The sequence below is a fragment of the Neolamprologus multifasciatus genome, chromosome 5 (genome assembly GCF_963576455.1).
Source record: "Neolamprologus multifasciatus chromosome 5, fNeoMul1.2, whole genome shotgun sequence".
NCBI classification, from domain to species: domain Eukaryota; kingdom Metazoa; phylum Chordata; class Actinopteri; order Cichliformes; family Cichlidae; genus Neolamprologus; species Neolamprologus multifasciatus.
In genome coordinates this window covers 4094144-4107338 of record NC_140443.1, presented here as the reverse complement: position 1 = coordinate 4107338, position 13195 = coordinate 4094144, and the positions used below count along the sequence as shown (strand labels likewise).

Below are 13195 nucleotides of genomic sequence, written 5' to 3'. Positions count from 1 at the left end.
TATGAGTAACTGCATTTCGTTAAAGTTACCATTTAAATAGGTGATAAATAGAATACAGCTACTTTGTTGAAATAAATGGATTACACAACAGTCATTTCCAGTTTCATATGTTAGGCTATCCACTCTCTAATTTTAGTCATTCCACACATTGCCAGAAACCCAAACAAACGGTTATAATGTAACAACGTCCTGCTAATTTTGGTGGCGTCAGTTAAACAATGGACCCGGAGGCAGCACGACAGAGGCAGCAGCATTTCTTATTTGGCAATTCTGACACCACTTCACATTTAAAGAAGAAAGGGATGGGGGAATATGACTGTGCAATGCCAGCAACCAAGCTACCATACATTACAAATGACATTTTGGCGCATGTAGGAAGTGAGGCATCATTAATTTTACTTGTGCTTTCCTTACTGTGATAAGTCAAAATGTTTGCTGTGAAAGATTTACAAGATGGAAAGCAGAGTGAGGAGAGACTTGTTAACCAGCTGATAGTGGAGCTGGAGCAGGTGTGCTGAATCTCTCTGATGACCCAAGACTTCACACCAGGCATGGATAAATCAGATTGGGTTTTCACGACCCTAAACTGTGCTTCTCCAAACATAGCTCATTAAATGCAACTCTGTAGTTGAGCTAAGATTTGTATTATTCTGCATCCATGAGGCCAAAACAGTCGCTCAAAATCCAAATGTGCGAGAAATTAAGTCAAGTGAGTCACTGCTGTAAATTATCGTGATTTACACAACCAGCCAAGTGGTGTGTTACCTGCAATGGTGAACTTGTAGTCACAGGTTTCCCTTTGCTCACAGGAAACTTACTACAGTTGAAATCAATGAGCAGCATTTGTATCATCCTATCAAACGATCAGCAGCCAGGAGTGAGCTGTGTTTGTCTCAGCATGTGAAATATGATTAAAAGATTTTATATGAATTTTAAAGGCGCAAGACCGGAGAGATGTTGGGCTTATTTCAGCCGTGGGTTCACTAATAAGACCATCGATGCCTCATGAAAGATTTTAGGACTCACAACAAGTCAAAGAAAAGAAATGACACATTTCAGCGAGAAAGAAAGAATGAAATACAGAAAGGGAAAAAAAACAAGCTCTACATGCTCCATTTGCTCCATTTGCTCCATTTGCACCATATGCCAGTATTAGCTCTCCTCCTGCCCCCTTTTCCCAAACCTGATTTTTCCACTCATGTGTGTAGCTTCCTCTCAGAGTATTTCAGCCATGTCGGTGCTCTGTGAAATGGGGATCAAAGCCACTTCGCAGATGTTTGTTGACGAGCCATGATTATATGACAGCAAGCCAAAGCTGTTGCGCAGTTTAACAAATTTAAATAAATCCTGCCGGCTGCGTGGAGGACGAGGAGTCCCCTGAGGAAAAGACCACGTTGGAGACATTTTCTGCAAAAAGCAAGGCTCTGTTGACAGTTATGTACCTGCTTGTGCATTGTTTTGTTGCGATGAGGGATCTGCTACACTGGCAACACTGAAACAATCCTCTTTCTCCTTGGAGAGGGGACACTCGAGCCCACCGGCAGCCTCTAATAGACTCTCCCTCGAGAACTCTGCAGAGGGCAGAAAGACGGAAACAAGATGCAATGGAAGTTCAAACTGAGTTGAAAAGGATGAAGATGTTTTAGTTATTTCAACTAGTCTCATCAACAATTGCACCTGAAGTGTCCAGTTGGTGATCTTTGAGCAAAGCTGCCAACAACTGATGTTAATAATCATTCATTTATTCCCCCTGTCTTACTGTTAACTCCTTTCACCCGGACTGAGGACTGAATCTGCAGCTCATCTATAAGGTGAATAATTCAAAAAGATAAAAAAAAATGTCAGTGTAAAGCTTTTAAGCTTTTACACCACAAACACATCTGTGTTACAGCGAATTTTAAAAAAAAAATGTCCCTGTGCTATTACAGCTTCAGAAAAAAAGGGTCTTGTCCACTCATGATGCATTAGTCCCGGCCAATTACTAAAGTGTACACAGTGTGTGCCGTGACCTTGTATCCACCTTCCATTACACTGAACTGTTATCCCTGACCCGAAAAACTCACCTCTGCTTTTGTCATCAGACGAAAACAGAAGCAAAGCCAGGAGATAGTATCTGTTACAGTGCTGCTTTGATCTAGGAAGTGCTGGTTTTTTTTATTAAAGGAGAGTCAACATTAGTACTGAATATTATAACATCTATAATCTGACAAAATATCAAAACCAAACTACCTGGGTATGGCGAATGGTTTCTGCAGTGAAACCCTGTATTTGGTGAGGTTTCACTGGAGGCTGAAAAGGTTAATTCCTAATGGAGCCTTTGGGAGCGCCCTGACCTATTTAATTTTTTTGGTGCTGTTTGTTTTGGCTCTAAAAAAGGGCCTCAAGGACGGCCGAGCTGCTCTTTGGTGATGCAGAGAAAGTGTTTCCTTATCTGGACAGCAAAGTAACCTCGAGAACAGAGATGGTTATAACTCGTTTTCTTTTTATCAAATCATCTTAAATGATTTGTTGCATGATGTGTCAACATTACAGTATGTCATCAAAATAACATAAAAGTTAAAATATACTAATTATGTTAAGCTAACTATGTTATTTGTATGAGATATTTCCTGTTTTATTCCATCTAGTCTATCATGCTAAACTAAACAAGCAGCTAGCTAAATTTTTATTGATGATACTGAGACAAATATGGTTTCTTCACATCGTGACAAAGAATTCTTTTAAATTCTGACTTTTTTTAAACATATTCTCCCATTTTTATCTGATGCCTTTCTTTCACGTCGACCCTCCCCCTTTTCTCCTGATCCATCATCGATTTACATACATTCCTTCCCAACATCTTAATGTTTCTTGCCTCATTTTCTGCTTTACTTTCATCCCTTTCCCCCTTATCGAACACCCCGGGCTCATATTAATGTGCTGTGTTTGTTATTTCCAGTATTTTCAGCTTTCTGTTTATGATGCCACACATACCACTGGCCTCCTTATCTTCTCCTTCCACTTTAGGACCTTCATACTGCTTCATAACCATCTTTTCATTCGTTTCTATACCCCTTTCCCCCCCGCAGTCACCCCTCAGGCTTTATTCATAAATTAATTTATGTTTTGAAAGCAATATTTATTCCCTCTTATGCTACACTGACTGACTGAGATACAAAAATCAAAAGCAACCAAGCAGATTTACACAAGTATTATATTCATGTCCAAATAAGGGAGAGGAAGTAGAAGTTGAGTTGGCTACAAATAGAAGGTGAGTAGTTTGTTTCCCAGTTCTTCCAGTCTGCATGAAGAAATGTTCAGAACCCCAAATTGTCTCTGTTGCATCCGGCATTTTAACAACAAAACATTGTATGACTGTAAGTGTAAATGTAACATCACAGGGTTTTATAAAATCTTGTTAGATAATTAATTGAAATAATTGCTGAAATCCGAAGAGAACAAATATTTTACAAAAAACAGGAAAAGAGGAGATATTTATGCAAATCTTAGGGCCTCTCAGAAATATGCTCTTGTGCCCTTTGGAGGAGTTTAATTTGCAGGGTTGGGAAGCACAGGATTGAAAAACAGCGAAGGCACTGAGGCCGAGCAATATTCAGCTAACAATCCTCACAGGGTGCATAATTATAGCCGCTTTTCCACGCCTATAGCTGCCACTCGAAGCTGTTTTGCAGAACACGTTTTCATTCTGTCACTTTGTCAATGTCATGTCTGTTGGTATTGGTGCCTTCTTTGTTCTGCAGCTGAGGGATCTCTCTGCGGCTCAGGCTTTTCATGCAGACGGAGGGGGCGGATCATTCTGTCCGATGTAATGATGGAAATGATGATTGCTTGTCGCTAAGCATGACGGCATGTAATGTAGGTAGTATTAGAGGGTATTTTTTACCCGTTATTTGCAAATAACTCCTACCTACTGAAATCCACTATCACTCCAAAATATGATCTGGTAGGTTGTAGAGGTAGATAAATATCCACTCATGACCATATTCACTGAAGATTATCTTAAACACAGAAATACGGTAGGTCTCAGTGGACCAAGTGTTGAGTGTTAGTCTTTGTGTCTAAATTAGTACTGCAGCAGATTTTAAGGATGCATCTGTTGCTGAATAAGCAGCTGCAAGCACACAAATTAAATCCTGCTCGACAGCCTCGGCACATACCCTCCATTTGGCAACGCAGTTTCTCAAAGGCCTCTGCAGTGGCCTCATCGTCGTGGGGGAGCTCCTCTCCCGTGGGCACAGAGTCGGGGCTGGGCCGGTCTGACAGGCAGCTCTCCGAGGAGCATTCGTCCCCAGCTCCCTGCTGCTGCCTGTACAGGTGGTGCTCTACCAGGAACTGTAGCTCTGGGAGGTAACAGAAGAGGTAAAAGAAAAGCAGGGAAGAGAAGAAAATGACAAGAGGTTAGATAAGTGGAAGAGCTACCTTGCGAAGGAAGAGGAGGTGGGTTTGCAGGAATATTGAAGTTAAAGGGTAAATTTAAATGCAAAAAAAATCACTAGGGAGGTGAGAGTAAGGAAAGAAAGAGGAGTGAGATGAAGGCAGCCAATGGGAGAAAAGATGGGTCATGAATAGCACAAAGGTAACAGAGATGAAGGGAAGTGTAGGTGGAAAATATATTGTGGGTTAAGAATCGAATAAACTGGCAACATTTAATTAACCTCCTGCACAGTTTGGAGTGACAGCGCAGGTAAAGACACATCAGAGTTTGTGTATGAATTCGTTAATCGCCGTCTTCGGCCTCCTCCATCTGTGGTTTATTCGTTTTAATCCCCTTGTAGTAGGAAACTAAAGCACACTGATTATCTCCTCTGCAAGATGTGACTCATCACACTCAGAGCATGCAGTTTAGCTGTAAAACTAATTGAAAAGGAAATATCCTAGAGCTTCCTATTTCTTTTATCTCGTCTTTAATGTTCTCTTGATTCACTTTTCGTAAACGCTCCATGTTATTGCACGTGCTTTGCATAAAACCATTTACATGTTGTGTTTGTATGTAAGCTGAATTGGTGTCTTAAAAATGGATTTGCATTACATTGCTGGGTCCAAGTACCCCATAAAAGTAGAAATAAAGATAAATAAATAATTTGCCTGTTTCATGTGGTGCAGGACCTTAATCTCAAAATTAGAGACCCACTTTTTAAACTGAAAACATAAAAACTGGGACAAATTCTCATAAGACAACGGGAAAATGGATGAGTGTTGGATTGAGTGCCGACCGGCTCCAAATATAACACCCAACACCAATAAAAACATGTCATCAACTTAAATGAGAACACCTGGACTTCCACCGGATGTTTTTATTTGGTTAACGTTTGGATTTGATTCCTTTAACAAAAAATACTTCTATAACAATTTTAATGTTGAGAGGTTTAAATGTGGAGTGATCCGGCTGACACTGGCAAGCCACTTTCTTAGCAAATAGAAATCTTTCATTTTGTGCAAAAAATTTACTTTTTTGAACTAATGCACTTACTGTATGTATGAGGCGTCAGCTAGTTAGTTTATTTTATTTATCTTGGTGTTTCATCAGCTTTTTGCTGAGCAATATATAAAAAAAACCTTAATACTGACTGTTGGAGCTATTTGTTCTTATTTTTTCTTATTTTGAAATTAGTTAGTTTGTTGTTAGTTTACTTATATTTTGGGGATTATTTACAAGTTATTTGTCGGTTAATATTTTGTTTCAAAGTTTGTTTGATGTTACTTTGTTAAATTAGTCAGGAAGAGCTGTAGGGCCATTTTGTTTTCTATAAATAAAGCGACTGGTATAGGACCAGCATGCACTGGGGTGGGCCTATGGTTTTTTACCAGCGCAGGAGAAGCAGCAGGAAGTAACAAAAAAATGGATCTTGTTATTGCCAAACTGGATAAATAAACCATAAAAACGCAACTTTCAAGTTTGGACAGTGGACTTCTTTTGCCTGCGTACGAAATAGTATCTCAGTGCAGCAGTGGCTTGTGGACTTTTAATTGTGGGATGTTTGGTTTGTCAAACAAAAGGAATTGCCACTACACTGACTAATACGCTGCAATAGTTTTCGATTTCAATTCAATTCAGTGCTACTTATACAGCACCAAATCACAACAACAGTCACCTCAAGGTGCTTTATATGGTAAGGTAGACCCTACAATAATACATACAGAGAAAAACCCAACAGTCATATGACCCCCTATGAGCAAGCACTGTGGCAACAGTGGGAAGGAAAAACTCCCTTTTAACAGGAAGAAACCTCCGGCACAACCAGGCTGAGGGAGGGGCGGGGCCTGTTGCGACTGGTTGGTGAGAGAAGGAAGACAGGTTTTGGTTGCAACAATATTTTTCTGTGTGGTAATGAGTAGTGTTAGTCATAAAGACTTTATCTATGATCAGTTGGTGTTTTATCAAAAGAGCACACAACAACTTAACAGAGATTACATAGAGGACTGGTTTATGGTACTTATTATCATTTTGACTCGAGCAGCTTACTAACCTTCTTTGTCCCTTCAGTCATTACCACAGTCTTCACTGTCTTACAGTAAAGTAGTGACGGAGTATAAAGCATTGTCTTCCAAAGCCAAATGTGACTTTTGCATTTGTTTCTCAAGCACCAAAAGTGTGCTATAATACCTAAAGTACCAGCATCACACTTACTGTAGTATTGATGGCAATGCTTATAACATAGCTCACCTTTCATCGTAGGCGTTCCCTTTTGCCCTTTTCGCCGTTGCCGAGGGGAGTTCAACAAGGCTGCCTGTGAAATATCAGCGCTGCACGTCAGCTGGGCAGAGAGCTCTTAGATTGAAGATATTACTATAACACAGAACTAGCTTCAAATTGAAACCCAGAAGTCACATAATTTCATTTTCGTAATCTCGTTACAACAAAATCAGACTTTAATAGAGGAGAAACTAGATTACCTTGTACAGCTGATTTGGGAGACGATCTTCATCAATTTCTATGAGAAAGCAAACAGTAGAATAAGTACAGGATTAAATTATGAAAAGGCAGACACACACACACACACACACACACACACACACATGATAACTGCACAGAAAGTTTCCATGTATTTTACAGTGTGGTTTTAACAGCTTATTCTTCAGTGTGACTGCACTGTCGCTGGAGCACTTGTGTGTTTGAACAGTGTGGAGCACAGTGGATATAAGGTGACCTCCAGCCACATGGTTATCTGACACGCTGTAACCACAAGCACTGCAATATGGTTTGCTCCATTTTGATCCAGAATTGTTGGTCATAATGTTTTATTTTTCATCACACGTCTGAAGGATTCTTTTTATGATCCACTTACATCTTTCAAATAGACCCCTGTATATGCTCAACAGCTGTTCTCAGATACACACCTAAGCACGTGCAACACAAAAGGGAAATAAATATACATCATACTGTGGTGCACTCTTCAGCAGAACTTAGTTTGACTGCAATTATTCACATATTATATATATATATGCATAAAATTCTTAAGAATTTAAAAATGTTCATATAAAGTATAAAACTTTTACAGCGAGGGAAAGAATCTAAAGACTAGGCCACAGCTGCCTGAAACACTGAAATATTCTTTATTTGTCGTTAAGCTAATTTAGTTTGATAAAACTTGTGTGCTTGTACTGAAATTACATTTTAAAAGCAAGATTTTTACTTCTAATTAATCACTTACAGAGTTTTATAGCACTGTTTATTTGGATACAGTTTTTACTTAGCAGTAGACAGTGTTGGGAAGGTTACTTTTAAAATGTATTCCATTACAGAATACATGCCCCAAAATGTATTCTGTAACATATTCTGTTACGTTACTCAATGAGAGTAACGTATTCTGAATACTTTGGATTACTTAATATATTATCATGCTGTTTACAACTACATGAATGTACTATTGCTGTGATTTATTACTGTTACTGAAGGTCTGCGGCTCCGAACCGTAGTAAAGGGACCTCTGGCTAATACTAGCCAGAGGTCCCTTTACTACGGTTCGGGTTCGGTGTCGGGCTCGTAGCCAAAAACTAGCTTTACTTTGTTGTCTGGGTCAACCTTGCTAGCGAGAGACAGAGAGAGGCGTTGAAAGGCTGCTCCAACGGAGCTTATTGTTTTTGGAGGAAAACACGAACACGGTGTACAGTCGAGTCTTAATAGCTTACTTACAACTGGGCTCATCAGGCTCTCTTCTTGGCTGCAGTGGTTATTATTATATTTACATGCTTCCAGCTCCCGTTTTTGCTCGATGACAGCTCGTACTTTTCCTTTTTCTCCCTCCCTCGCTCACAGACACATAACGGGTATGGCAGTCCATTCTCCCTGCAGCACGGACTACACTGCCTATGATGCTACATTCTTTAGAGCTATACCTGTAGCATTCTGCCTATTAGCTTAGCACAACAACAACAACAACAGGCGCTCTCTCACCCAGGAAACACGCACACAGAGAGAGCGGCACCCTGTAACCATGGCAACCGTAACGCTGCCGCCTGGAACAACAGAACGTAGCTGTCAAACAAAACCCAAACAGTCCTGACCCGCCACAATATGAAACAGGGAAGTACCGCCGTGTAATCCATTTATTTCAACAAAGTAACTGTATTCTAAATACCACCGTTTTAAACGGTAACTGTAACGGAATACAGTTAGTCATATTTTGTATTTTAAATACGTAACGGCGGTACATGTATTCCGTTACTCCCCAACACTGGCAGTAGAGGACAGGTCCAGCACAATATGAAGTATGACTTCTGAAGCTCACGGGATGAAGAAAAACTCAATAAAAAAATCAATATATGAAACATGGCTCTGTTCGAAACAATGAAGGACCGAGAAGGAAAGAAAATACAGCTCACCAGAGTACAGTGAAACCATTAACCGGGATCAATAGGGAGCGTTTTGAACTTGGATCCAAATCAACGTTTTACAGCTTTAAACTTTTTTTTTCTAGGACACCACCTTGTTGCTTGGCAACCTATGCATCCCCAGGCACTGGGAAGGCACTGTGTGTGCACCAAAATATTCCCACTAAAAAGTACGTGCTAGACTGCTGAAAAATGCCACTGATGTGCTTGTTTCTTTTTTCATCGCTCTCTCTCTGTCTCTCTTCACCACACACATGCTTGGTGGTGTAGGAAAAAAAAAAAAGATTAATAAAAAAAAAAAAAAAAAAAAGATTCATCCCTGTGAAGCCGAATCCTATTAACACAGCATCCCAGGAGTTTTAGAAGGTTCATATGACATTATGGATGTTTTTCATATTAACTTGTGGGCTCTCCTTTACGTCTCCGGATCATGTTTGATAAAACGGTCTGAAATTATCAGTGAAAAAATACGTGTTTCTTGAGCAGCACTAAAACCTCTCACTGTGTTTGCTATGAGAGGCTGCAAATATTATCATTAGAGTAAATATGTCCTGCAATCCTCAATATGATAAACTGAAGAAAGTGGCTGGATGCACGGTTGTGAAAATATATGTTAAAAGGTGGTCTTGTAGAATTTTTCAAGTACTGAGTACAACAAAGTTGCCTCAGTAAGAGGCTATGGCCTTATTTCTAGGTAGAGTGTAAACCATTAACTATCATTAGCCAGAAAAACAACAAAACAATATCCACACTCGCTGTAACACCTGTGGCTCAGGTGGAGTTGGAAGGTGGGTGGATTGAGCCCACAGTGTTATGCAGTCTGAATGCTGAAGTATTCTTAAGATACTGAACCCCATATTGCATCGACTGGAGCATGTATGCGTGTGCAAAATGAAATAGATAAAAGTGCTGCATGAATGTGATTGTGGTTGGGTGAATAAGACTTGCCTGGGTATAAAGAAGGCTAGGGGGAAATGGTCCCCTGCGTCCTTGACCCTAATTAAAAACTTGCTTATGTTTATGTTCAAATTCCTATTACTTACAATATATTGTTTATTTTTTAAAATATGGTCCCCAGAAGGACAGTTAAGCTAATTTTGCTTTAGTGCAAGCCTTACCCGAACAGTGACGCAACCCTCGTCAGATTCATGTGCTCGTAACATCTATAACAATAATGGATTGGATTTATATAGCACTTTTCAAGCTACGGTTGTAGCCACAGCTGCCCTGGGGCAGACTGACAGAAGCGAGGCTGCCATATCGCGCCATTGGCCCCTCGGGCCAACACCTGTAGGCGATAGGTAAAGTGTCTTGCCCAAGGACACAACGACCAGGACAGAGAGCCCGGGGATCGAACCGGCGACCTTCCAGTTACAGATGCGCTTCCCCGATTGCATAACAGCTAAAATAATACATACCAGTCTTATTATCTTGTTGTTTACTCAAATAACAATCATATTTCAGTTTTATGATGTGAAATATAGACATGTTGCAAAATTATTGTGACGTTCAGTAGACGTAAAAAAAGAGATGGTCGCCTGGCAAAATACAACCGCGTCAGTGGACCAAAATTGTGCGTCCAAAAATGAAGTATAAAAGACGTCACTCTGACATCACCTCAAGCAGCAGGTAACTATTTCACATTTTAGACTGCAGCCTAAAATGTATTTGTGGTTATCTTAGTTTTTCTTAGGTTTTATGACGATTTAAGTTAGTATTTGGGATAAGCACAAGTTTTAAAATGTTTAATTAAATCAAACAGCACAACTGTTAAAATGTGTAGCAGTAGAAAAGTTAAAAAATAACTTGGGTAAAACAGAAAAATTGTTCACATGGCTGATATTCAGATTGTTTTGTCTCGTGTTGGGCCCATCTGTGATGCAGAATGAGAGAAAAGGCCAATAAAAAAAAGCCTTTTCAGCACTGATGAGTCTATCACTGCAGCTCCCAGCTGACTGTCTGACACGACGCCAGATGAGAACAGAGAGGGTCTTCTGCCTCCACTTTACTCTGCCAAGCCGCTCCAATTTAGCTATGCACTGCTGGTGTCTGTTTGAAGCTGCCCTGGTATATCTGATAAAGAAAAAGCAGCCTTGCAATAAATGAAAAGGAAACCCTGTTCTCACACTTTGCATCTGAAAGGCTTGTTTTTCTGTGTTCATGCTGCAGTTTGTTACTGTTGGTTACAGAGAAGACGGGAGGTGAAGTCTTTGGTTTGTGCACAAATAATAATTACCTGCTTTTAATTTTAAAGGCAACATTGTTCCTCCTCCTACACTCAATCCCCAACAAACCAGCAGCCACTTAATGCATAAGGCAGATATCAACTGTTTAAACTCAAACAACCGTATAATGTTGAAATGAAAAAAGGCTTAAGGGCTGGAAGTCTGATCAGAAAAGTGTCTTTCCTCTTGCATATAACAGAAAACCCACTTTATTATTAATAGTATGTGCATTTTAATCAGCGCACACACCCACGCGCCATTCTTTTTTGTTTGCTTTGTTTTGTTTTAATATGCTTATTTGTATTCTTGTCAGCAGTCACTTGGCTTAGGTACAAAGATTTTTCAGTCTTGCCTAAAGTTGTTGTTTTTAGTCCTGCACCTAGAAACAGCACAACACAAAGCTTCCTGACGCCTTTTGGATTTAACATAAACACAACGATCACGCTGTTTTTAACATCCTTGAGATTAAAATAGAGTGTAACATAAATACTTTCTTTTACTTTGTGCACAAAGAGAGATTACAAAGTGGTAGGTCTGTGAAGAGTGTGCTATTTAGTTTGTCTTATTCTTAGTGAAACATGGTCTGTATGTGTAATATTCAGAAGACTACACATATATATGATTATATCATATCGTATCATGTTGGAAATTCCTACTAGTTTTAAATGTGCCAAAGTGTGTCAGGTGCCAGGATCCACTCCTACAAAGACAAGCTGCTGCTGCTTGTGCTCATGTTATGTGGTTAAAGTATTTCATATATAAGAGTTCATATATAAGAGTTCCATAAGCAGTGTTGGGAAGGTTACTTTTAAAATGTATTCCATTACAGATTACAGAATACATGCCCCGAAATGTATTCTGTAACGTATTCCGTTACGTTACTCAATGAGAGTAACGTATTCTGAATACTTTGGATTACTTAATATATTATCATGCTGTTTACAACTACATGAATGTACTATTGCTGTGATTTATTACTGTTACTGAAGGTCCGCGACTCCGAACCGTATTAAAGGGACCTCTGGCTAATACGTCGGGTTCGTGTCGGCTGTAGCTGAAAACTAGCTTTACTTTGTTGTCTGGGTCAACTTTGCTAGCGAGAGACAGAGAGAGGCGTTGAAAGGCTGCTCCAACAGAACTTATTGTTTTTGGAGGAAAACACGAACACGGTGTACAGTCGAGTCTTAATAGCTTACTTACAACTGGGCTCGTCAGGCTCTCTTCTTGGCTGCAGTGGTTATTATTATATTTACATGCTTCCAGCTCCCGTTTCTGCTCCATGACAGCTCGTATTTTTCCTTTTTCTCCCTCCCTCGCTCACAGACACATAACGTGTATGGCAGTCCATTCTCCCTGCAGCACGGACTACACTGCCCATGATGCTACATTCTTTAGAGCTATACCTGTAGCATTCTGCCTATTAGCTTAGCACAACAACAACAACAGGCGCTCTCTCACCCAGGAAACACGCAGAGAGAGAGCGTCACCCTGTAACCATGGCAACCGTAACGCTGCCGCCTGGAACAACAGAACGTAGCTGTCAAACAAAACCCAAACAGTCCTGACCCGCCACAATATGAAACAGGGAAGTACCGCCGTGTAATCCATTTATTTCAACAAAGTAACTGTATTCTAAATACCACTTTTTAAAAGGTAACTGTAACGGAATACAGTTACTCATATTTTGTATTTTAAATACGTAACGGCGGTACATGTATTCCGTTACTCCCCAACACTGTCCATAAGTGACGCTGGTCTTTTGCATTTGGAGAAATGTGAACACATTTTTAAAAACTAGTGCAACAAGCAATTAAAACCTTGATTCCTTAATTAAAGAACACTAATATCAGAGCTGCCATAGTCAGTAGATATTTATGGAGCTGTGATGTACCATTTGTGCATACTGCAATATTCAATAAATAATATGTGATGAGATTTTTGGGCCACCACTGGGTTTATAATCAAATTTGAGATACGGTAGAAAAATCTCTCATAGACGTTCAATATGGTAATCAGCATGTAATTTCAGATGCAGCCATTATGGCAAAGTTTAATTTACTGTAACGAATCAAATATTTCTTTTTCATTTCACTCAGCTCTCCTCGTCTCACCCTAAGAGTAAGTAAAGCTCTTCTTCA

The 13195-nt window shown here is 39.8% G+C and overlaps 1 protein-coding gene across 3 annotated transcripts in view; it reads right to left on the bottom strand.

Moving 5' to 3' along the window:
- Positions 1-13195, bottom strand: part of LOC146517855 (protein phosphatase 1 regulatory subunit 1A-like) — a 35464-nt gene that overhangs the window by 3549 nt on the left and 18720 nt on the right. For 2 of the 3 annotated variants that reach the window (XM_085161164.1, XM_085161166.1), the window contains exons 3-6: positions 6895-6932; positions 6665-6728; positions 4158-4340; positions 1443-1571 (exon numbers count right to left, since the gene is read on the bottom strand). In XM_085161164.1, the coding sequence (XP_085017290.1) occupies positions 1443-1571; positions 4158-4340; positions 6665-6728; positions 6895-6932 (414 nt within the window). Of the gene's footprint in view, positions 1-1442; positions 1572-4157; positions 4341-6664; positions 6729-6894; positions 6933-8823; positions 12250-13195 lie in introns of those variants that run through there. The other variant, XM_085161165.1, reaches the window with a different exon arrangement.